Here is a 21132-nt window from a genome sequence, read left to right on the forward strand (position 1 = left end):
TTGTCGTCTAGCTAACTATATCCCCATGGGCAGCTCCCAAACTCCTTCGGAACTAGGTTTGCCTCGAATCTGTCAGGACGCCTCTTCATTCTCCTCGGCCTCCTTTAGCGGCTTTCTCGCATGGATCATGTACCTGCAAATCTGTCAGTGATTTCGAGATGGGATAGGTAGTGTGTTTCGGTGAAAGGCAAGGCGGAAAGCCACAAGGGGAGAAGGGGGTGAAAGACTTACACGGGGATATAGGCATGCACATTCTTATTCTTCAGCTCGTTCCGGACGCTGATGAGGAAGACGTTGACCTCCTCTTTCGTCCACTCGAGCGCTCTGGTGAAGGGGGCCATGCTCCAACCCTCGACGCCCTCGAGCATGTTTTCGAGGTTCCAGATGCCGAGTTCTCTGTAGTGCGGGTCCTTGGGCCACGCGTTGATGGGCCACTTGTACTTTGTGACCGAGACGTCCTCGAAGCCGACCTCCTCGAGCAGCGGCTTGAGGCTCGGGCAGTGGATGAAGGGGCGGCCAAAGATGTTGCAGGCCTCTTCCAGCCTGTCGACCCATTCAATCAAAGGACTGTCAGGCTTGAGGGTGCCGTCGTCGCAGTCGGGCCTCATGTGGGCTTCTTGCAGTTCGATGTATCCTCCGGGCTCGAGGAAGCTGGATTCAGAGTATGCTGATGTTAGCTCGGAGGGCGGTGGAGATTGCTGGCTGGGCTCCCGGCAGCCGTTTGTAGGTGAGAGAGCGCGCGCGTGTTTCAACTCAACTCGTAAGATTGCTTGAAGAACCTCTTCCAGTCGGCGATGCTCGAAGTCATGACGCGCGTGTGGATGTAGTCAAACTTTGTGTGGTACGTCCAGGGCTCCTCGAGGTCGTCAACCTCGAACTTGACGTTGGGCGGAACACTGTACATGAAAGAATATCAGTTGGTGGTGGATTTGGCATTGTTTGTCATTCTGCCTACAATGCTGTTTGTGCCGGAGACAGGTCGATGCCAACAACCTACAAGACCAAAGAATCAGTACTGCCGGCCTCCATCGATGTCGCAGATGATCAGAGGAATCACGTTACTTACCTCGGCATCAGGATGCTCATCGCCGAATTCGATGCACCAGATTCCCGTGCCGGTGCCCACGTCCAGGACGCGCTTGATCTTGGATCCTTCCTGAGCCGGCGGTGCAAGACCCAGCCTATAGTCGAGCGTGAGAAGGAAGATGTTGTGTTGAAGGTCTGTAGGATTTTGTAAGTTGAGACTGTTCAGAAAGGAAAACGAGTGAGTATCTGTTAGCACTTACCTAGCCTGTCATTCTCCTTCTCGTCGTTGGGGTAGCTGTATTCTGTGTCATGTTAGCGGTGGAGGAGGGCGCGCCTGAGGAGCAATCCATACGGCCATCTTTATATTTGTGATAAGTTCTACCATTCTCGATACGATGGTTCATTATCGAGCTTGCCAAGCTCGTGCTGGAAGAGGCGATACTCTGCAACCGAGGAAGGTCGCCATTGTCAGCAAAGGACATTAATCATCGAGTGGCCAGGAACGCGGGTATACTTACAGTCGCCCGGTCTGATGAGCCGTCATCGGCATCCTGAAGTAGACGGTTAGAAAGTCCGATCTTGGAGGCAAGTGCAAAGTTAGTAACGGAATCAAACTCAGTTCAGACTCACCAAGTCATCAGCGATGATAATGGGACCATTGTCTCCGTCAGTCGGTTGTTGCTCGTTAGACATCGTCGTTTCGATCTGAGAGTCCAAACGTTATAGAAATTTGGTTGGAAAGTGACACAGACGCAGGGGAGGAAAGATTCAAATATCTACTGTGAACTCCGCCGGCATAACGTCCGGTAATTAAATCCGGCGACGCGGTGACGGCGCAAACAAATGTTTGTGTGAACCCCTCTTCTTGAACTGGCACCACTGGCAACGATTATGCACGTTGGTGGCGAGGGGGACCGATCTGTTGGTGGAGACGCCGTGTGTTTTCGCAAGTTCCAACAAAACAGCAAGGGTTTACAGACGTATTAGGAAAGCAGAACGCAACCCAGTCCCGAGGGTACGCACGTAGATGTATTCGGTAAAGAGGAATCTTCAACGTGTGCATTGGCGATCGGCCGTGTTTCCCGGAACGGCTAAAGGGCCTCGTCACTACATGAGATCCGTCGACCGGATGGCCGGGACGAACATACACTGCAGAGACTATGCATCTGCCATTGAGTTATCGTCTTCTTCTTCTTCTTCTTTTGGTTCGATGAGAAGAGTGTCAACACACTAAAGAGCCTGAATAACTGATTCTTCGGCGGGTCGTGAGAGTGAGATCAAACAACATTTAGCGGCATCATCGCTGCCGTCCCCCAGCGTATCTCGAACCACCGCCAGGTCGCCTCAAAATCAATATCGGATCGTGCAGTTTCACCCTTCGCATGATCCTAAAGGACATATGAGCGATCAAGGCTTTAGCCTACTGAGCTGGTCCTGATATTCCGGTTTAATTCTCTCGCGAAGTAGGCAGAGGAAGTGATACTACACGTCAAGTCTCGCCCATCCTATGAGTCGCCTCTTCCCTCAGACAATTCAGGTCAAAACAACAGCCTTAAAAATACCCCCTTATCATCTACTAACCTCTAGTCTCGCAATATGTTACAGACAATAGTGGGCGTATCTAGAATTCTCTACAGTTATCAGATATGGTCCAGGCTCTTCATGAGCAAAACCTCCGCAGTCGCAAAGCTGATACCCAAGTTCTCTATAAATCATCCGCAACACCACCAGTCAATGAACCCCAAATGAAGACAGGCTATCACCACACACCCAATCTTCAAACCTCATAATCAGATACGCGTAAACCCGCTTAAGAGACCATTCTAACGTCCAACAACGAGCTAATAATCCAGTCCTCGATGATCCAAGCAGAAAATCTCACCTACAGCTCCACCACTTCGCCATTTCCCTCCCACCACCATTAATAATGTGCAACATCCAACAATTCATCTGCAACCTATGCAACCGCCTCAAAGCAGTCTCCCTCACCTACTGCAGACAAGCCCTGGACGCCGGCCACGTCCCCTACTCGCACGTCCTCATCGAGATCAAAGACACCTTCATCTGGACGCCCTATGAAGGCTGCGAAGGGCTCACAACCGACCCCGTGGCGGCTCGCTGGATGAAGTGCGACTCGTTCGACTTTACGGATGACGAGGCTGAGATGGATGAACAGTTTGATGCTGATGATGAGATGAGCGACTAACATGTCGAATCATGACCGACGGCGGTTGGATGGTAGTCCCCGGATTTGGGGAGAGACAGAGAGAGAGATGACGGCGAGTGATGGCTACAACACGTATGTGGGTTTCGAGTGCTAGGCTATAGAAAATATGGAGGCAACTAGATAAACGTTGGCTGGGCTTCAGAACAATGACAAACAAGGTGGTACTCCTTTCTTTTCTCACTGGGCTCTAAAGTTCACATCAGTTCTTTAACTCAAGGATCAAATCTGCCATTGATATTGTGCATAATCGGCTTGCTATTCTAGTGGTATCATCTTATTCTGTAACAACCCGCAACGAAAAGGGACGGCAGAAAGGTATTAGGGACTAATGACAGAAAAGGGGGGTTTAGATCCGGCCAGGGATCTGAAAATCGGAGACGTTTGTATCTCGAAGAATTAGAGACCGGAAAAAATGGTGGCGCTTTTTCAGTCGTAATGATGCTGGATGCTGCAGTCATTCAAAACATACGCAGAGAATCTGAATTTCAAATCGCGAGGTTCAAATGTCGTCCATCAATCTTTAACGGCGGACGGGAGGGGTTCGGGCACCCGTCAAAGGAGGACCCTGGGAGTTCTCCATGTTGCCAGTCAGTTCAGCAACACGCGCCTTAATACGCGCTACGCGGGATTCGATCGCTATACATGGTCAGATCTTGGACGCCAAAGGTTTCTAGTTTCATGGTAAGGCTTACTCTCTTCCCCACTTGTGTCGTCGCCATCGTCGGTAGTCTTGCTGTATCCGCCCCGGCTCTGTTCTTCGCTCTGGCGTTGAGCTGCGCGATCCGCAGCGTTCTTGCGGATCTGAGCCCATCGGTCGACGGCGGGCGGCGATCTAGGGCCATCCTCGGGAGACACCGGAGCGGACGAGTTGTCCGCAGGAGGTTCGGGGGTCTTCGCACGTCTTGCGATAGGGGGCGGAACAGCATCCTCGGAGTCGTCGTCGGGGACGAATGCGGGCTGCTCTTGCAGAGGGCCCTGGTCAAACCGCGAGAATTCGTGCCGAGCCTCGTTGGCATCGTCGGTATCGACGCGAGAAAGGGATTCATCAACGGACGGCTCGTACTGCGGCTCGTGAGCTTGGGTCTCAACTGGGGCGGGTTGAGGAGTCTCCATTGGTGTGATGTAAGCCTCTGCAGGTGTTGGTGTGGGGAGATTGGACTCTGAAGCAGCGGGTTGGGGGACAGGAGAAGGAGCAAGCTTTGGCGGCTCGGGAGTTGCTGTCTCGCGCTGGAGCATACCGTTCAAATCTGCGGCGGCATTCTCAGGCAGTTTCGAGTTCCGGTTCTTGTTACGGCCAAAAAGCTTGCGAAGTCCACCTCCACCGGTCTTCTCCTTGTGGAGCTTCTTGGACTTTTTGTCCTTCGGGCTGGTGTCCGGTTCAGGGGTGAACATGTTCTCCCGTGCCTGGTCATATGAGTCCTTCGGCGGGGGCATCGGAGAACTGCGGCCCTCCTCGAGTCGGTCGGTCGGGTGCAGACCACTCGGGGCCTCTGATTCCTTCTCGGATGGAATGCGAGGTTCGTCGTCTTGCGCGCCGGGGGGAAGCGGGGATGGCGAACGAGGGAAACCTGGTGAGCTCTGGGTCAATGGCGAGGGCTGTGGTTGCAGCGAGGGCGACTTGGCCGGGACTTCCGGGCGAAGCTCCGCTCCGTTGGTATTGCCGTTTGAGTATTCGTTATGGCCTTGACTGTCCTTCCTTTGCATGGTGGAAACACCGATACCGCGCCCAGCAGTGTTGTTCGCCAGGTAGGCCTCCCGAATCGCTTCCTTATCGTACTTGTTTGCCCATTTCATCGCTGGAGACGCCTGACGCATGATTTCTGGCTGGAGGGTGAATACACTGGTGGTCTTCTCTCTCGCCGACTCATCATTCCGGCCTCGGCGAGCCTGCAAAATTTGCTGTTGCTTCTCCTGCTGCTGACGGGCCTGAAGCTGTTGAGCAGCAGCTTGAATCCGAGCCTGTTGATCGGGACCGATGCTCGATTTACTGACATTGGGATCTGTCTTTTTATTGCCCTTCTCAAGAGTATGCTTGCCGGTTGATTTACGGCGGTTGACGCCCTTATTGCGCCTTGTCCAGCTGAAGAATCCCTTCTTTTCGGCAATGTAGGCTCCCTCCTGAGGCTCGGGGGCGGCACCAGCAACCATCTCCTCCATGACGAGCCATCGACCACGTTTAATGGTCGTCTCAATCACGGCGCAGCGGCCAAACGCAGATTTTCTCTCGGGAGTCTCTTCGGGTGCAAGACTGCTCATCCAAACCCACCAGAAGCTCTCGTCGAGGTCAAAGCGGGCAATGCTTGCTAGCTCGCCAGGCTCGAGACGATCCGACTCCAGGCGTGGGTTGTGAGATTGGGAGCTCCGTTGGCGTTGAGCTGTCTCGATGGGCGGCAACTGCTTATCGGGCGGCAGTAGCATGTTCGGGTTGTTTGGGTTGTCATCCACAAAGCCAGACGAGAGGAAATCGGCCCAGGAAGGTGTAGTCGGCCGTCCCAAGCCCATGTTGCCAGCAGCAGGTGTGGTTCTCAAGCCCTGGGGTTTGCGAGCCGCAGCTGCCGCTTCTTGGTCATCGTCGTCGTCGTTGTCCTCGAGAGCGCTGGTGAAGCCAATGTCTTCGAAGCGTGACCAGGATGCGTCGCGCAAACTCGTCGAGTGTTTTGAGCTGGAAACTTGAGACTGATTGGCGGAGGAGATCGATTTCAAGACGCGACGGCATTCTTCCGTCAGTGCCTTTACAGGATCCTCGTACTCGGAAAACTCGCGCAGAGCTTGGTCCTCATCGCGGTACTGGAAGTGATTGGCTCGACGGAGTAGCGCAAAGGGGCCCGGCGAAACGGTGTCCACGATCATAACGACCCTGTATGTAGAGGACTGCATCAATGATGGCTTCTGGGGAGGATACTCGGTTTCCTGAAGCAATTTTTGAAGAGACATTGGCAGCAGCGAGATGGAGCCCTGCGTCTGCTTCTGCGGGGCCAAAGATCGCAGGTAGGCGAAGAACAGATGGCTCGTAGCGTCAGCGGCGCTGAAGAATGTTAGTGTTGCTCGACCCTCGTGGTAATTTTACTCACCTTGCCCATGCCTTGTAACCACCTTCGAAGCCACTGCCCGTGTCCTTGTGTTCGAACGCCCACCAGGCAGCCGTCCGAGACAATTTCCGTCCGCCCAATCCGTTCATCTTGCTGTGGGCGGCAATTGCAGACATCAAGTCGAAGAAATCGAAAATGATACACGAACGAGCTCCATTATCCACACTCAGAGGGATGAATGTTTTGAACGAGTCCCTCGCCATATTTGAGTCTAATGCGCGGGTCAGCCCATGGTGCCCATGAAATACTCATGTGAAGTGCCGAGTCCGTTTGTGCAACATACCTTGCTCGCCGACTTTGAACAGCTCGTACGCATCCCAGCCTACAACACCGCCTGCAAGGCGACTCCAGCACCATTTAACTACGCCAGCAATGACCTAGTGACATGTAAGTATATCAGTGGTAAATCTGTGTTCAAGATTCACAAACCATTGGCTCAGTCATGCGAAGCTCTTGCGACAAGAATTCGCCGCGCAAAGGTTGGCTTCCATCGAAAAAGTGGCGGATGAAGGTCCGGACCGCACTAGGGTCCGAAGTAGGTCTAAACGGCAGCAGCAAAAAGGGGTGGTCGAGGGCTAGGTTGTGACATGTCAGTACACCGTTGGCGCAATTGGCCGAAGTTCAGAGAAAGGCGACGCCGGGAGCTCAGAGGCAGATGCAAACGACATACCTCTTGCTTTCAGCTCGTCAGTGCAACGCCTGATCAAGTCCTGGATCTCTTCGGGCTCGACCGTCTTCCTCGTGAAAGCGTCGTCCCATTTTGGCTTCGCGGGCAGCTGATCGGCATTGTCAAAGTTGGCGCCCTTTTTTGCCTTTTTGGAGCCGTCCTTGCTCTTCAATCGGGAGAAGAGGCTAGGCATCTTGTCGGTGAACTCTCGCCTCAATCAAGGCGATTGGTGTTTGGAGCGGGGAAAGGCGCGATGCATTCGAGGTTGCGACGGTTGGATAAATGGGCAGGCGCGCCTTCTTTGACGAGGGGCAGGTTACAAGTCGTGTAATCGGAAGTGAGACAGGGAAAGTCAAGAAATCGATGTTGGGTGGACTCGGTCGGTTAAGGAATTGGCCGGGGGGGGGGGGGGTAAGGTAGGTAGTCGCGAGAGGGCCGCGATAGGGGGCGGGAAGTGTGAGTGTGTCGTCGAAAGAGAGAGTTGCGCGCGCGTTTGCTCTTGGTCCAATGTCAATAATACGTCGTTGGAACGGTCCACCACGCGAAGAGATTCCACTAGGAAATTGCGATAGCGGTGGAAACCAACTGCTGAGGGCGAGGGTATCGGGAAACAAAGACGGCGGGGTTCAACGAAACGAAGGGAAATCTCCAGCAAGGGAAAGAATGGTGTTAGGAGAAAAGAAGGGATGGACGGGAAAGGAGAATAAGTGATGATGTTGCAGCTTTGCTTTGGGCACGAGGGAAACCGAAAAGAGAAGAGGCAGCAGCTCTGGTGAGTGTGACCTGTGTGTCTCCCGGCCGGCACTCAGGTTAAAGGCAGGTCCCGTTCTTACCTTACTTCTTTCTCTTTGGCTTTTTCCTAGCATTCAGGGGCGAATGAACAATCGGCGGGCTATTAATTGGAGAAGGAGAGAAATGGTATTATTTGGGGGGTCCCCTGGAGCCTTGGCCTGTCTGCCGGTGCTTGTCTTTTGGATTTTTTTATTTTTTTTTTACACCACACTCTACAAGTGCCCTCTTCTTGCCTTGCTTTCTTTTTTTTTCTGCTCTTCTGTTTTTGATCTGTAGCCCCCAGACCCCCTGTCTTGTTATTTCAAGGTGGGCACAAGTACCTTTTGTGTGACGATCACCGCAGGCGGGTACCTGACTACGACCCTGAAGTGGCAACCCAAAGGGGGATAGCTCTTCATGCAGCGCGTTAGGGGCGTAGCTCTTCCTCAGTCCGTGGGACTCTGTGCAGGCTCTATGGCTCCCAAGAGTCCTTGATGGCTTTTGGCGGCGTCTGGTAGGTTCGCAAGGTCGCTGGCCCGTTGTTTGAGTCTCGACTTGTCGACCGTGGGCGGTTTTTTGGGTGATGCTAGCGGCACCTCAGAATCAGGCACGCCGCCCGCCGTACCGCTGCAACACAGCTTTCCCTCTTCCCCTGCCTTACCGATGGGACTAGGTTGGGAGAGTGGGAGAGGCGGGAGGGGCACGACAGGCCCTGAAATGAAATTAAATCGCTGGAACGAGGATCCTGGTCCTAGCGCCAATGGACACAGTCGGCGCCAATGAGACAGACCAACAAGATGTTAGCAGCAGAATCGAGTCTCTACGTAGTAAAGCCTACGGAGACAGTCAACGCCGTCGACCTTTCTCTCGCCGGGCTCGCCTCAGGCACTGTGGCCGAGGCCCTGTCAGTTCGACCGAGTCCTGAATCAGTCCGTACCGTAGATGGGTGACCATGGGGCAGACGTATCACCGCGGTGGGGGAGAGGCTGTTGGTGGCTGAGGACTAAGATCTCAGGCGACGATAATAGCATCACTCGGAGCAAACGGTAGAAGCGTTGCGGCGCCCGGACAACTTTCAGAGGCACCGAGAGAACCGGCCATGATAAGTTGGGGTGGAGGAGATGGAAAGGCTTCGGCGACGAAGATAGAAGGCAAGACGATGCGCGGAAGTTGGAACACTGGACGACCAAAACCAGAGACGACGCGCAATGTGTGATACTAGGTTCAGTGCTTTTAGAGCTAATGCAGAGTATGCAATGCCTGTTGCCGCTGCTGGTGCTCAGAGTAAGAAAACCTCAGATGGCCAAAGACAATGTAGCAAATCCGGCGTCGGTATCGGCTTCTTCATCGATAGACCGGACGAAACAAGTCGAGGGAGGGAAGGGAAGCGTGCCTTATCAAAAGTGTGCTTCTTTGGCGTCACGGAAGGCTTTTTCCGTCAAGCAGACAAAGGGTTGATCTCAATGATCCAAGTCGTCTACCTAATATGTGTAGTCGGTACCCAAGGCCTCCTTGCTCGTATACACCCTTTCTCGTGAGATATTACCGGCCATGCCTGGTTGAGTCCATGAATGAGGTGAGACAAGTTGTCTTTGCTGCTTGTTGCTTGGTCCGGGCAAGCGTGGGAACCCCGTCAGTCGTCCGCACCTTAATTGAGCCCCCCCTAGCACCCATTAGCTCCGTTCGCCCTACGCACCTTTTTGGTGTCTTCCTCACTGCTTGGCTCTCAAGCAGCTTGGCAGCCAGGCTTACCAGGGTACTTAATTGATTGATTCTTAGCTTGAACTGTAGTGGTTGCTGGTGATATTGAGGCTTTCGGGATACATGCCAATGGTGTTACTTGTACAGAGCACTTTACCTCGCTGTGGAAAGAAAAAGGAAAGAAGGGGAGGGAAAGATGAGATGAGATGCACAAGACACAATTGAAAGAGCCCCGAGCAATGTTCAACACCTTCAGGTAGGTAGAGAGATAGGTACCCTTTGATGAGGTGGTTTCTGTCATCGCTCCTCCCTTTCCTGGGGCCGCTTTACAGTTTACCTCGCTCCTTCCACATGGCGCCGCAACCCAGTGGGGGTGGACCCTGTCTCGTTTCGGAGCGACTTCCATCTGCCTCGCCTGCTGCGGGTAGATCCTTCAGGCTTCACCTCTGCAAAGCTGTATCGGTCGAGGCAGCTGGGTAGGTACGGATACGGATACAGTTTTCATCTCTTCTCTGTCTGCCATCCATTGCTTGTCTTCGCCGACATCCCCTAGCCCTAACAATTCCACAAGCACATCTGCATCTTCTACCTCATCCCTTGATATACATCCACGATGCCAATGTACCCCGCGTGCCCGCCAGCCCACTCAATCAACCGTTGAAGCGTTGGTGTCATTCGAGGCATACCTAACATAAAGCAGATTTCAGCCCGTATCCACGCCTCCTAGCATCGGTACCACCGCCACGGCTCATCTCTCCAACGGCTATGTGTCGCACTCATCATTTCGTGTCTCACGGTACCTTGGAAAGCAACAAGGTATGACTACAGATACTTAGACGGCGAGACGCGTCTCGAACCCGCCGCTCGCTTGGTTGATGTTCCGGCGCCCGCCCGTCCGCCCCACCACAGATCCCCGGCCAGACACGATGCAGAACCATTGTGCCTCAGTTGATGGAATTCAATTGACGCAGAAGAAACAGAATCGCGACTGACATTCGAGAAAGAAATTCACAAACAAGAAACCCGCCGCGCCGCCACGCCGGCTCAAAAGCCCACGGTCGACCGCTCACAAAGGTCCGCAAGGGACGCCACACCATCCGTGGTGGTTCAGAAAAGCCCACAGCTCAGAGTAATCTATCTCCGGGCCGCCCAATCTGCTTCTCCCTTCTTTCCTCAGCTCGCCGTCAATGCCAATAATAGGTCGAGGATGATCCTACGTTTGGTCACTTGGTCGCGCATGAGTTGGCCGCTGCCAGCACATCCTCGTCGTCACCTCCTCCATACAGAACCGGGTCTTGCACACATCCACCGTGCCGAGCACCCCGCCAGAACAAGTCATTGGCTGTGACCCGTGCGCTTGATCGTCGTGTGCTGGCATCCGTCTAGGGGTGCTGTCAAAGCCTGACGAACAGCAACCTCCTCATCACTTGCATTGGGCATCGTGTGCGTCACCGATCTCTCCGACCTCAGTAAATGCTGTGCAGATGGCACTCGCTACCAAATATTCGTATTCTCTTCCCATGGCCGCATATTCGGATGTTTGGCCAAGTAGCCTCGAAATGGATACAGAGTACGGACACAGTCGCTCTTGACAGATCACTATGACACGATTGTGATAATACCACGCGGAAGCGGAAGCGGGCCAGCATGGCACGTTACGTTCATTGGCATGATGATGGGCTCCCTCAAACCACCCGTCGGCGAGTGCGGCGACGCTCGAGCCTCCAACTGCGTCCTTCCCATTCCATCCCCTTGGGGATTTGTCCTGGCCAGCCTGGTACCTGCGCATGAACACACCTACAAGGGGCTCAAGGACCTGCTTGCCTGCTCACGTTTGCTCCGTGGGCTCTGAGTGGCCAGGTTGAGATGCGAAACTCTCCTCTGGGCCTACCTGGATGAATATTGGGTGCGTTGCCGATCGATCAACGTCAGAAATGTCTGTTCGAACCCCACCAATATGGCCAATTCAATTATCGGACGATGTCTCTAGGCTGAAGGGCATTAAAGGGAGGGACGCCGTCATTGACGAACGTTTAATAACTGCGGCCACCATCCATTGAGATGGGATCCGCCAGGAGCCAAGATGGCATTTTTGAGATTCTTTTGGTGACACCATTTCTCACATGCGGTGAAAGCTGCTGACTCAAATATATCAAATACCTACTGCTTCGCAAAGTCTCCCTTTCATCTGCCGGCATACAGCTCCGGTAGCACGACGCGGCTGCACCAACCCTAATCTTACTCCAACATCGGGAGGACCTTGAATTCCTCGCGATGACATAAGCCACTTCTATCTAAGGGGAAAAAAACATGTGACCATAGATTGTGCTGCGGCGGAACGCGGTTCAGAATGCATTGTGGTAGGAAAAATATGGTACATCTCAAACGTTTGGCCGCGAGGGCCCTATACCAGTTTCGAGAAACTGTAGCAAAAAGGTTCAGCTCGCCGTCTTACTCTGCTCAGCCGTGTACGTTGTCTCACGCCAGCTTGTGCTAATTGCGGCATTCCATTCTTCCACCGCGCTTCCGTTCGCTTTAACTCGTATCGTCCACCTGAGCTCTGCAAGCTCTTAAGTCAGTACCATAATCCGAGACATTACCGGGGCCGGCTTCGGGGTTGCGACAGGACCTCGAAGTGGGACCCGGCCTTCGGGCCTGGGCCGCTGATGGCGTGAGGGTGCCGCATTCCAGAGTTTGGCGCTTTGATCACCCCGGAATGTGAGATCTGCTTCACTACTTTAGCACCAAGCAGTGTCCGGTCGTTCGGTTTTTTGCGATATCGACCGCATCGCCTCGTAGTCAAGCTCGCCGTTGCCTTGCACCTACAACGGGGAGTCGCGTGTAACAGCTGCTAGACTCACAGGAGGCAGGAGACAGATACAGGCACCTCGTCTTACGGAAAACTTGACGCGGGACATGAGAAGGTTGTTTCGAAATGCATTCCTTCTAGGCTCGAAGACCTCAACAGAGTGCTAGTATTCGAGAATGCCATGCATGATTATCATCTAGGTGACTTACAACAGTGGTCACCACCCAGTATCAAAGTCCACATCTGTCGGTGCGTAAATACTGTTCTCAATTGCGTTGGCGGCATGTACTTGTTCTAGCTCTCGTGTCGTCCTCGTTCGTGCGGACAGCGCTAGGGTAGGGTAGCTGAAAGGGGGCATATTCGCCCCCTGTTTTCTCTTACCCTGGTGTTTGGATCAACTCAAGACGTTTTGGCAAGAGCGCGGCCATTCTTCTGGCGTGAATATACGTTTATTGCATCTTTTTCGATGAAGCTCTGGCGTGTTATCTGCACAAGGGATTCGTAGTGAGATTCGAGTCCAAAGTTGTGTGAGTGACGTATATTGGAGACTTGACCTTCAAGGCGATTAGTCTTTCCCAGTTACGGGGCGAATCTGAGCCTCTCTTAGGGAGCTTCAAACGGGTGTTAAGTTTGTGTTTACGAGGCCATGGACTAGATAGACCTTTCGAGACTATGTGCCTCTTTTTAGCGGCACAGAAAGTATGCGTAAGGACGTACCTACCCGCGTAATTCTTGGTCACTCATTCTGCCGTCTGAGGACGTCTTTCCAACCAAGATCTATCACCCATCACAAGCTGATGTCATATACCGAGTGAGGTGTTTGGGGCTCGCCTAGAAAAGCCATCTTAGCACTCTGGTGGGACAGATCTGATGATGGATTTCGTGGTAAATATTCCGATACTCGTCTTGGAGGTGGATGGCCTGAAAAGGAGGAAAGCTTCGGAAGCTGGTGGACACAACGTAGAGACTGCAGTGAAAGTTATAAGTCGAACATGGGGTGATGAGAGATACTTGCACACAAAAATAACAGACGCCGCACATAGTCTCGAAGTACTCAGTTTGCCGTAAGCGAGAGCAAGTCGATTAAACCTACCTTACACAAGGTCACATACCAGTGCAAGTCCACTGGTGGATCACTACCGCTCACAGAACAGGTCCCACGTGAAAAGTCCCCTCGCCAATCTGCAGGTCATCTGACAGCTTCCCACTTTGACCCTTGGACTTAAGTCGGTTCGAGACATCTCGGCGGCAAAGTCGAGGTGCCAAGAGAAGCAGGGGCTGCGGTTCGCTCCTGCTTTTGTTGGGACGCTTTGAGGTTGTCTACATGTATGATTTGAAGTCAGCAGTTTGGTGAGGTATAGTATAGAAGGACATTGAAGGATAAGGAAAGACGGTGTTCGTGTGTTAACACTAGGAAAGAACTTCATGTTATTGCCCTAGTGTGACAACTTGAAAGCATTGTCAGATGTCCTTAGGTCTCCAATATCCAACAAGACATCTAGTTTCTACCACCTTCCAACTCACAACGCCAATGCATGTTATGCCTTTCACAACACATGTCACATTCAGACTTTTCTCACAGCTCCATCTTGTGAATGATTTCCTTGATAACTTCCAAGTGTATGTCCACAACTATAGCCTTCTTCCAAGTCAAGTCTCAAGATACTACTGTCCACGAATATTGCCCACCAAGGACAACTGAAAAACTAGAGTACATAAATCAACCGTTTAAAAGTCACGAGAACTTCGGGGTCAAAGTATTCCCCATAGTCCGATGGCTTTGAACTCTCTCTTCGGTTCGGCCCAAGCTCGGGGCCGACTGGGAACCTAGCCGGGGAGGATCGAGCCCGTCATGCACACCCATATTTAGGCGCAAACACGTACGTATAATAACTTTTGGTAATTCCGTCTGAAGAGTTGAAAAGCCATCATAAGTGAAGGGATGACGTGCGCGGGAATTTCATAGGATCAAAAGTATCATGAGTCCGCAGGAGGAGGAGGTGTGCATGCGTGCGTATGCCAGTGAAGGAGCCGCAGCTGAAACTCCCATTGGAAGACAGTCAGCTAGAAGCAATGATGAGAGCTAAGGTTCCATGTGTGAACCATTCATCTATAAGAAAAAGAGAGAAGAGAGAATTTGAGTCGTTGCGTTGTGGTCTTATGGTGTAATTGTAGCAACTTACAAAACCGAACGGGATAAGATCGTGAAGAGCATCAACCACCAGTACAAGTCATTTAGACTTAGTCCCTTGATTTTATACGAGTGAATGAGACCACATGAGTAACACGTTTCAGTCTTTAATGTTGTCTCCGAGTACCTGGACATACGATTCCGCCACTCCGGATACATCGAATGCAAGACAGGCCATGCGCCGGAGCAATCAAACCACGCCAACGTGAGCGCTTTGTCCGCGAAACCAACAACTCAGCCACCTCCGCATCTGCCATCTTCAAAACATGCAGCAGCTGCAAGATTTGTTTCCTCAAACTCTGCTAAGAGAGGGAACGAACAGGCAAAAATAAAAAGCCCTCTCTGCTTGGCGTTTGGGACGAGGTCCATGAGTTCCTACTAGTCCCATGAACCCCATTGCGGAGTAGGGCAACATGAGCCTGCCGAAAGCGACGGGACAGCGCAAGTAGTCAGCCCACTCACAGACTACCTTACGTTTACCCAAAGCTCACGATCGCCAAGGACGCAGACCAAGCCCGGGGGAAACGGCAACGTGTCTGGGGCTGAAGCTCTTGCGACCGGGCCAAGGCTCATGTTTCCACCGTGGTCGAAAGTTCGCCTCTACCGTTGAAGCCTCCACCATGTGTGTGGCTTGTACGCTCAACTTTCCGTGTCTGCTTCGTCACCTCTTCAGAGTATGTCTTGTACGTGTACGTAGTGTACAGTGTGTTCTCCCTGACGTAGACTATGTGAGCTTCAACCTTTCAACCTGCACGATTCGGTCTTGTCCGTTTCCATGAACGCTACTTAGGGCTGAGAAAGCTTGTGAGGGCGTTTGCGCCGGGGTCTTGTCGTCCGTGAATCTGGACCAGGTCGATGGGTGGCAGTGGTTGTGATTTGCTTGTCTAGTTCTGCATCTCTATATAGCTGACCCTTGTGGCATTCAGGGAAGGGCCAAGGACACTAAATTTCTTGTCTTGTTTTGAATTACTCTTACTATACCCTGATCAGTATTTTGTTCTTGTGAGGAAAGCAACATGTGCGGAATTACGGCGGCTATCACGCTCCAGCGGAGCGATTCCGCCAGCAGAAACGGTGACATCAATGGAACGAACGGAGTCAAGAGCAAAGCAGATAAAATTTCGGAGCATGGCACCCTGCGTCAACAGTTTCAACAGAGTCTTGAGGCCATCGCTCACCGCGGCCCGGATGCCTCTGGTGTCTGGATCAGTGATGATGCTACAGTCGGTATGAAATTCCCCTTGGTAGGCATGTTTCGGAAACAGCCCAACTGATCATGTGGTATTAGGTCTTGGCCACTGCCGCTTAGCAATCAACGACCTCTCTCCGGACGGAGAGCAGCCATTGCACAGTGACGATGGCAAGATCCACGCCGTGGTGAACGGAGAAATCTACGACCACGATGCCATCAGAGAGAGATGTATCAAAGAGCACAACTACCGATTCAAGGGGCACTGCGACAGCGAGGTCCTCGTCGCCCTGTACAAGATCTACGGCGCCCCCGGCTTCTTCAAACACCTCCGCGGCGAGTTCTCCTTTGTCATCTACGACGAGAACAAGGACCGGGTCATCGTGGCCAGGGACCGTTTCGGTATCAAGCCGATGTTTTGGACTGTACAGGACCAGGGCAACGGTGCGAGTAAGCGGATGCTCTTAGCCTCGGAGATGAAGGGATTCCGAGCTTTTGGCTGGGAGCCGGAGTGGAATGTCTATGGATTGCTTAGTGGATCTTCGATGCAAGCCGACTGCACCGTGTTCAAGGACGTTCGCAAGCTGGAGCCCGGAAACTGGATGGAGATTAGAGATGGCGAGATCAAGCATCGCCAGTACTGGGATCCCGAGTTTAAGGACAAGGTATGTGAAGCCGCGGTCATGATAGTTTCTGCTGGGAGGTGCAGTTTTGCTAACTTATGGCAGCGTGAGGTGGAGACACGAAGCGCGGAGGAGATGATTGAGGGTGTAAGGGAGCGTCTGATAGAGGCGGTGAAGCTTCGACTGCGCGCCGATGTTCCCGTGGGAATCTACCTGTCTGGAGGTACGGAGTCGTCAGATCAAAAAGATCGAAGCACAAGACTGACCTTGCCACAGGTATCGATTCATCAGTCATTGCAGGAATTGTGACGAAGCTGGTAAAGGAGCAGGGCATTGAGCTGGGCAATCAAGACGCAACGAAGCGCATTAAGTGTTTCACGATCCAGTTCCCAGAGTCATCGGGCTTCAATGAAGCTGGTGAGTGCACAGCCCCCTATGGATCACGATAGGGATACCATACTGACGCCCGACAAAAGATATTGCTGAGCGCTCAGCCGACTTCCTCGGCGTGCAGATCCTCAAGAAGGATATGAACGAGACAGAGCTCGCCGACAACTTTGCCGACGCAGTCTTCCATACTGAGCACCACAACTTTGACCTGAACAGTGTAGGAAAGTTCTGCTTGTCATCACTACCTCAACAGCACGGCGTGCCCGTCGTTCTTACCGGCGAGGGCGCCGACGAGCACTTTGCAGGCTACCCTTTCGTGCTGCCAGCCTTTCTCATGGAACCCGACCTCGCGTGGCCCCAGTCCGACATGACGGACGGCGTCCGCATCCCCATGTATCAGGAGATGACGGACGACCTCAAGGCCATGTTTGACCGGATCGGCATGTTCGAGGATGAATCCTCCTCGGGCGGCGCCGCCCCGACGAGCAACTCGATGCGTCTCGAGCCCGAATGGAACGCCTTCTCGCCGTGGGTGCGGGAGACGTACAAGATGCCCGGCTCGGCCGAGTCGACGCTCGCGCCAGAGGTCCTCGAGAAGATGATTGAGAAGTGGCACTCGCTGCACACGAGCCTCTACGTCTACACCAAGGGCCCGCTCGCCAACATGATCCTCACGTGCCTGGGTGACCGCACGGAGATGGCGCACAGCATCGAGGCTCGCCCTCCCTTCTTGGACCACCACCTCGTCGAGTACGTTAACAACCTGCCGCCGAGCGTCAAGGTCGCATATCAAGAAGCTGCCGGGGCAGCCGCCGGGACTGGAACGACCGGCACCGGAGCTAGTCTGTGGTGGAAGGACCTCAGCCCGGCACGTCAGAAACTGAGCGAGAAGTGGATCCTCAAGGAGGCCGGGAAGCCGTTTATTACACAGGAGCTCTACGAGCGGAGGAAGCACCCGTACTCGGCGCCGGTCAAGTGGCCGCGCGGCGGACCCGTGTATAAGATGATTGCGGGGCTGATTACGCAGGAGAATATTGAGAATCTAGGCTTCATGGAGTGGGATAACGCAAAGAGGTGGCTTGAGGAGGGCTTTGGCGAGGATGCGAGCCCCAGAGCATTCCGAAAGCTGATCTGTACCGCCTCCTGGGTTGTTCTTAGTCAACGGTTTGGGGTGAAGAAGGCGGCCGTGAAACAGTGGTCAGCGAGTGCGTGATTGGATGCTCACTTAGGAGTTTGGGACTTTTAGAATTCTACGGTACGAGATGCTCTCAGGGACCTTATTCCGTACCGGGTACACTAGGAATGAGTTTGGATTAGGAATGCACAACAGGTATTGAAGAAAACGATTGGCTTTTGACAAACAATCCGGGACAATGTATTGATGCATTGGAAAATCTTGGCTGCATGTGTACACTTTAGACTTGCTTCGTTGGGGTCCCTGTCTGGCTTCTGATATGGGGACATCCGGACCGTTGGGCGGCCCCGCATCGGAGCCGAACCCGACAAGTAACCATGTCCCTTTGGCGGTGCCGTGAAATATTGCCCCCAACAGCAATGTTGGCCTCCTTCAACGCCTTGCTACACCAAATCCATGGGTCACAAGCATTTTCAGCAATTGACGAGTGCTACGCGTATAACCGAGCTGGGTCATCGTGTCGTCGGGGTCAGATTTGCAACAGTCTGGTACCATTGGCCAGACTGGTCTGAAGCAAAGCTGACAAGGAACCGAGGCACCCATCCCTTCCCCCCAGGTGCCACAATAGGGGTTCTGTCGATCGGCTCCCCGGCCAATTGGGTACGCAAGCTGAAGCTCCGTTGGGTCCAAAAGTGCCCCGAAGCCCCGGCTTTGCGGGCAGTGTAAGCTAGCCTTTTTTTACACGCGGCGGGGGGTAAAGAGGTACCTGTGCATCCACCGCAGGGAATGCGTGCCGCCGCCTGTCTGGAGCTTAGCCCTTCCAGGTTCCAATCCCTCCAAAAGGCGGTTTTGCGTCACAAAAATAACCCCCAAACTAAAGGTCCCCGGTCTTGTCTGGACACATGGGACGGAAGTTGCGACCACGAGACTTCATCTCCAATTTCCCACAACCTCCAACCTTTTCCCGTTTGCTCGAATCAACACACCGAAGTGTCGAAACTCACAACCTGGCACAGCTCTTGAGAGCTTTTCCTTCTCTACACACACATTGACGAGATGTTTTAGAAACTCTCAAACCTGAAACTCTCTCTCCCTTTCCGCCTCTTCGGCTTCTTCTACACGTACACGTGCACAAAGTTCCTCGAGGAGCTTTGCATCCACGAGCCAGCCCGCCATGGCTGCCATCCTCAAGTTCTTGAGGAGCATCTACGACCTCGATAACCTCGACACCCGCTTCACGAGCTCCTCTTCCGTTCCCTACAAGACCATCGTCGAGGCCCGAACCGATCCCGCGCAGAGCAAGGAGCCGCCCAACAAGGTCCAAAGCCGCTCCCAACCGTCGAAATGGGGGACACCGGAATACCTCCTCTACATCTTTCTGCTTTCATTCATCGTGCCATACATGTTTTGGATCGCGTATGATGTATCAAGGCGTACGTCTGGTCCTCTTCCTCCGAAGATGAACCTTCCGCTGATGCTCAATGCTTCCATCCTCTAGCTTCTGACCCTCGATACCACAACTACGAACGCTTCCTCCGTGATGGCTGGATACCGGGTCGCAAGATCGTAAGCTTCACACAATGCGCAAACCTACCCAACCTATCGACTCCAGCTCACCCCCGACTTCTCTTTCTAGGACGTATCCGATTCACAATACCACACGTTCCGCGAGAACCTCCCGTTCATGGCCCTCCTCCTGGCCTTCCACCCCCTTCTCCGCAAGCTCTGGAACACAGTCTTTCCGATCCCCTCGGACCTGCACAAAAAGTCTGTCTCCGAACAGGGCGACACCCGCCTTGAGCAGCGTGCCTCCTTCGACTACCGCTTCGCCCTCGTCTTCCTCGTCGCCCTGCACGGCTTCTCCGCCCTCAAGGTGCTCGCGATCCTCCACATCAACTACCAGCTGGCGACCCGGCTCCCGCGCCGCTACGTCCCCGCCGCGACGTGGACGTTCAACATCTGCATGCTTTTTGCGAACGAGCTCTGCGAGGGGTACCGCTTCGCCGCCATTGCGCGACACATCACCCCGCCGCCCGCGACGAAGAACTTGCTCGATGAAGACCCCTTTCTCGTGAGGTGGGGTACATGGATGGACCGTCATGGCGGCCTCATGAACCGCTGGGAGATTCTCTTCAACATCACCGTCCTACGGCTCATCAGCTTCAACTTGGACTACTACTTCAGCCTCGATCAACGCAACGGAAGTCCCCTAGAGGTAAGATCAAAGCTCTGTCATACCAACCCCCTCGACATCACTGACGTCCCCAAGAAGAAGCAACTCGACCCCTCCAACCTCTCCGAACGAGACCGCCTCGCCATCTCCGCCGCGCCCAAGGACTACTCCTTCCGCAACTACGTCGCCTACGCAATCTACGCACCCCTCTACCTCGTCGGCCCCATCATGTGCTACAACGACTTCATCTCCCAGCTCCGCCACCGCCCGGCCTCGATCGAGACCCCGCGCACGATCCGCTACGCCGTCCGCTTCCTCCTCGGCCTCCTCGCCATGGAAGTTGTCCTGCACTACGACTACGTCTGCGCAATCTCCCACGCCGGGCCCGACTGGTCCACCTACACGCCCGCCCAGCTCTCCCTCCTCTCCTTCTTCAACCTCCACATCATCTGGCTCAAGCTCCTCCTGCCCTGGCGCCTCTTCCGCCTCTGGGCCCTCATCGACGGCGTCGACGCTCCCGAGAACATGCTCCGCTGTGTCTCCAACAACTGGTCCCCGAAATCCTTTTGGAAGGCCTGGCACCGTTCCTACAACCGCTGGCTCATCCGGTACATCTACATTCCCCTCGGCGGCGCAAACTTCCGCTCCTGGGCCACCACCGTCCGCTCCATCGCCACGTACCTGCTGGTCTTTACGTTCGTCGCCCTCTGGCACGATATCCGTCTGCGCCTGCTCATCTGGGGCTGGCTCATTGTGCTCTTCCTGCTCCCCGAGGTCCTCGCGCAGCTCCTGTTCCCCGCGCGCAAGTGGGAGGGCAGACCGGATACGTACCGGCGGATCTGCGCCGTGGGAGCTGTTGCGAATGTGCTCATGATGATGATCGCCAACCTTGTCGGTTTCGCTGTCGGACTCGACGGCTTGCAGAGCATTCTCTCTGGAATTCTGCACGACTGGTCAGGTAAGTTCATCTTCCCTTCTTACCCCTGAAAGTGCATGCACTAATCCTGATCTCTCTAGGTGCGCTGTTCTTTATGAGTGCGTTTGCCTCTTTGTACATGGGTGTCCAGGTCATGTTTGAAATCAGAGAGGCCGAGATGCGAAGAGGCATTTCACTAAAGTGTTGACGGGTGTTCACCTTCAT

The 21132-nt window shown here is 53.6% G+C and overlaps 6 protein-coding genes across 6 annotated transcripts; 4 read left to right on the plus strand and 2 right to left on the minus strand.

Moving 5' to 3' along the window:
• Window positions 1–72: 72 nt before the first annotated feature.
• Window positions 73–1719, minus strand: CPAR01_01335 (uncharacterized protein; the record flags this gene model as incomplete). Its single annotated transcript, XM_060485624.1, has 9 exons — window positions 73–133; window positions 232–651; window positions 780–896; window positions 956–993; window positions 1067–1221; window positions 1287–1328; window positions 1409–1469; window positions 1545–1604; window positions 1657–1719. The coding sequence occupies 9 exons, from the start codon at window positions 1717–1719 to the stop codon at window positions 73–75; spliced, it is 1017 nt and encodes a 338-aa protein (XP_060356481.1).
• A 1234-nt stretch (window positions 1720–2953) lies between these two features.
• Window positions 2954–3232, plus strand: CPAR01_01336 (uncharacterized protein; the record flags this gene model as incomplete). Its single annotated transcript, XM_060485625.1, has 1 exon — window positions 2954–3232. One exon carries the CDS (start codon window positions 2954–2956, stop codon window positions 3230–3232), a length of 279 nt encoding a protein of 92 aa, XP_060356482.1.
• Window positions 3233–3773: 541 nt separating this feature from the next.
• On the minus strand, window positions 3774–7202 carry CPAR01_01337 (uncharacterized protein; the record flags this gene model as incomplete). Its single annotated transcript, XM_060485626.1, has 6 exons — window positions 3774–3889; window positions 3946–6278; window positions 6325–6553; window positions 6626–6719; window positions 6772–6917; window positions 7013–7202. 6 exons carry the CDS (start codon window positions 7200–7202, stop codon window positions 3774–3776), a joined length of 3108 nt encoding a protein of 1035 aa, XP_060356483.1.
• A 3948-nt stretch (window positions 7203–11150) lies between these two features.
• Window positions 11151–11333, plus strand: CPAR01_01338 (uncharacterized protein; the record flags this gene model as incomplete). The annotated part of the gene is made up of 1 exon (XM_060485627.1): window positions 11151–11333. One exon carries the CDS (start codon window positions 11151–11153, stop codon window positions 11331–11333), a length of 183 nt encoding a protein of 60 aa, XP_060356484.1.
• A 4164-nt stretch (window positions 11334–15497) lies between these two features.
• On the plus strand, window positions 15498–17896 carry CPAR01_01339 (asparagine synthase; the record flags this gene model as incomplete). Its single annotated transcript, XM_060485628.1, has 5 exons — window positions 15498–15708; window positions 15770–16335; window positions 16399–16516; window positions 16570–16710; window positions 16770–17896. The coding sequence occupies 5 exons, from the start codon at window positions 15498–15500 to the stop codon at window positions 17894–17896; spliced, it is 2163 nt and encodes a 720-aa protein (XP_060356485.1).
• A 1096-nt stretch (window positions 17897–18992) lies between these two features.
• CPAR01_01340 (MBOAT family protein) lies at window positions 18993–21115 on the plus strand (the record flags this gene model as incomplete). The annotated part of the gene is made up of 5 exons (XM_060485629.1): window positions 18993–19251; window positions 19317–19384; window positions 19455–20033; window positions 20088–20949; window positions 21009–21115. 5 exons carry the CDS (start codon window positions 18993–18995, stop codon window positions 21113–21115), a joined length of 1875 nt encoding a protein of 624 aa, XP_060356486.1.
• Window positions 21116–21132: the final 17 nt, after the last annotated feature.

The sequence above is a fragment of the Colletotrichum paranaense genome (genome assembly GCF_030867605.1).
Source record: "Colletotrichum paranaense strain IMI 384185 chromosome Unknown Scaffold_1.1, whole genome shotgun sequence".
In the NCBI taxonomy this organism is placed as follows: Eukaryota; Fungi; Ascomycota; class Sordariomycetes; order Glomerellales; family Glomerellaceae; genus Colletotrichum; species Colletotrichum paranaense.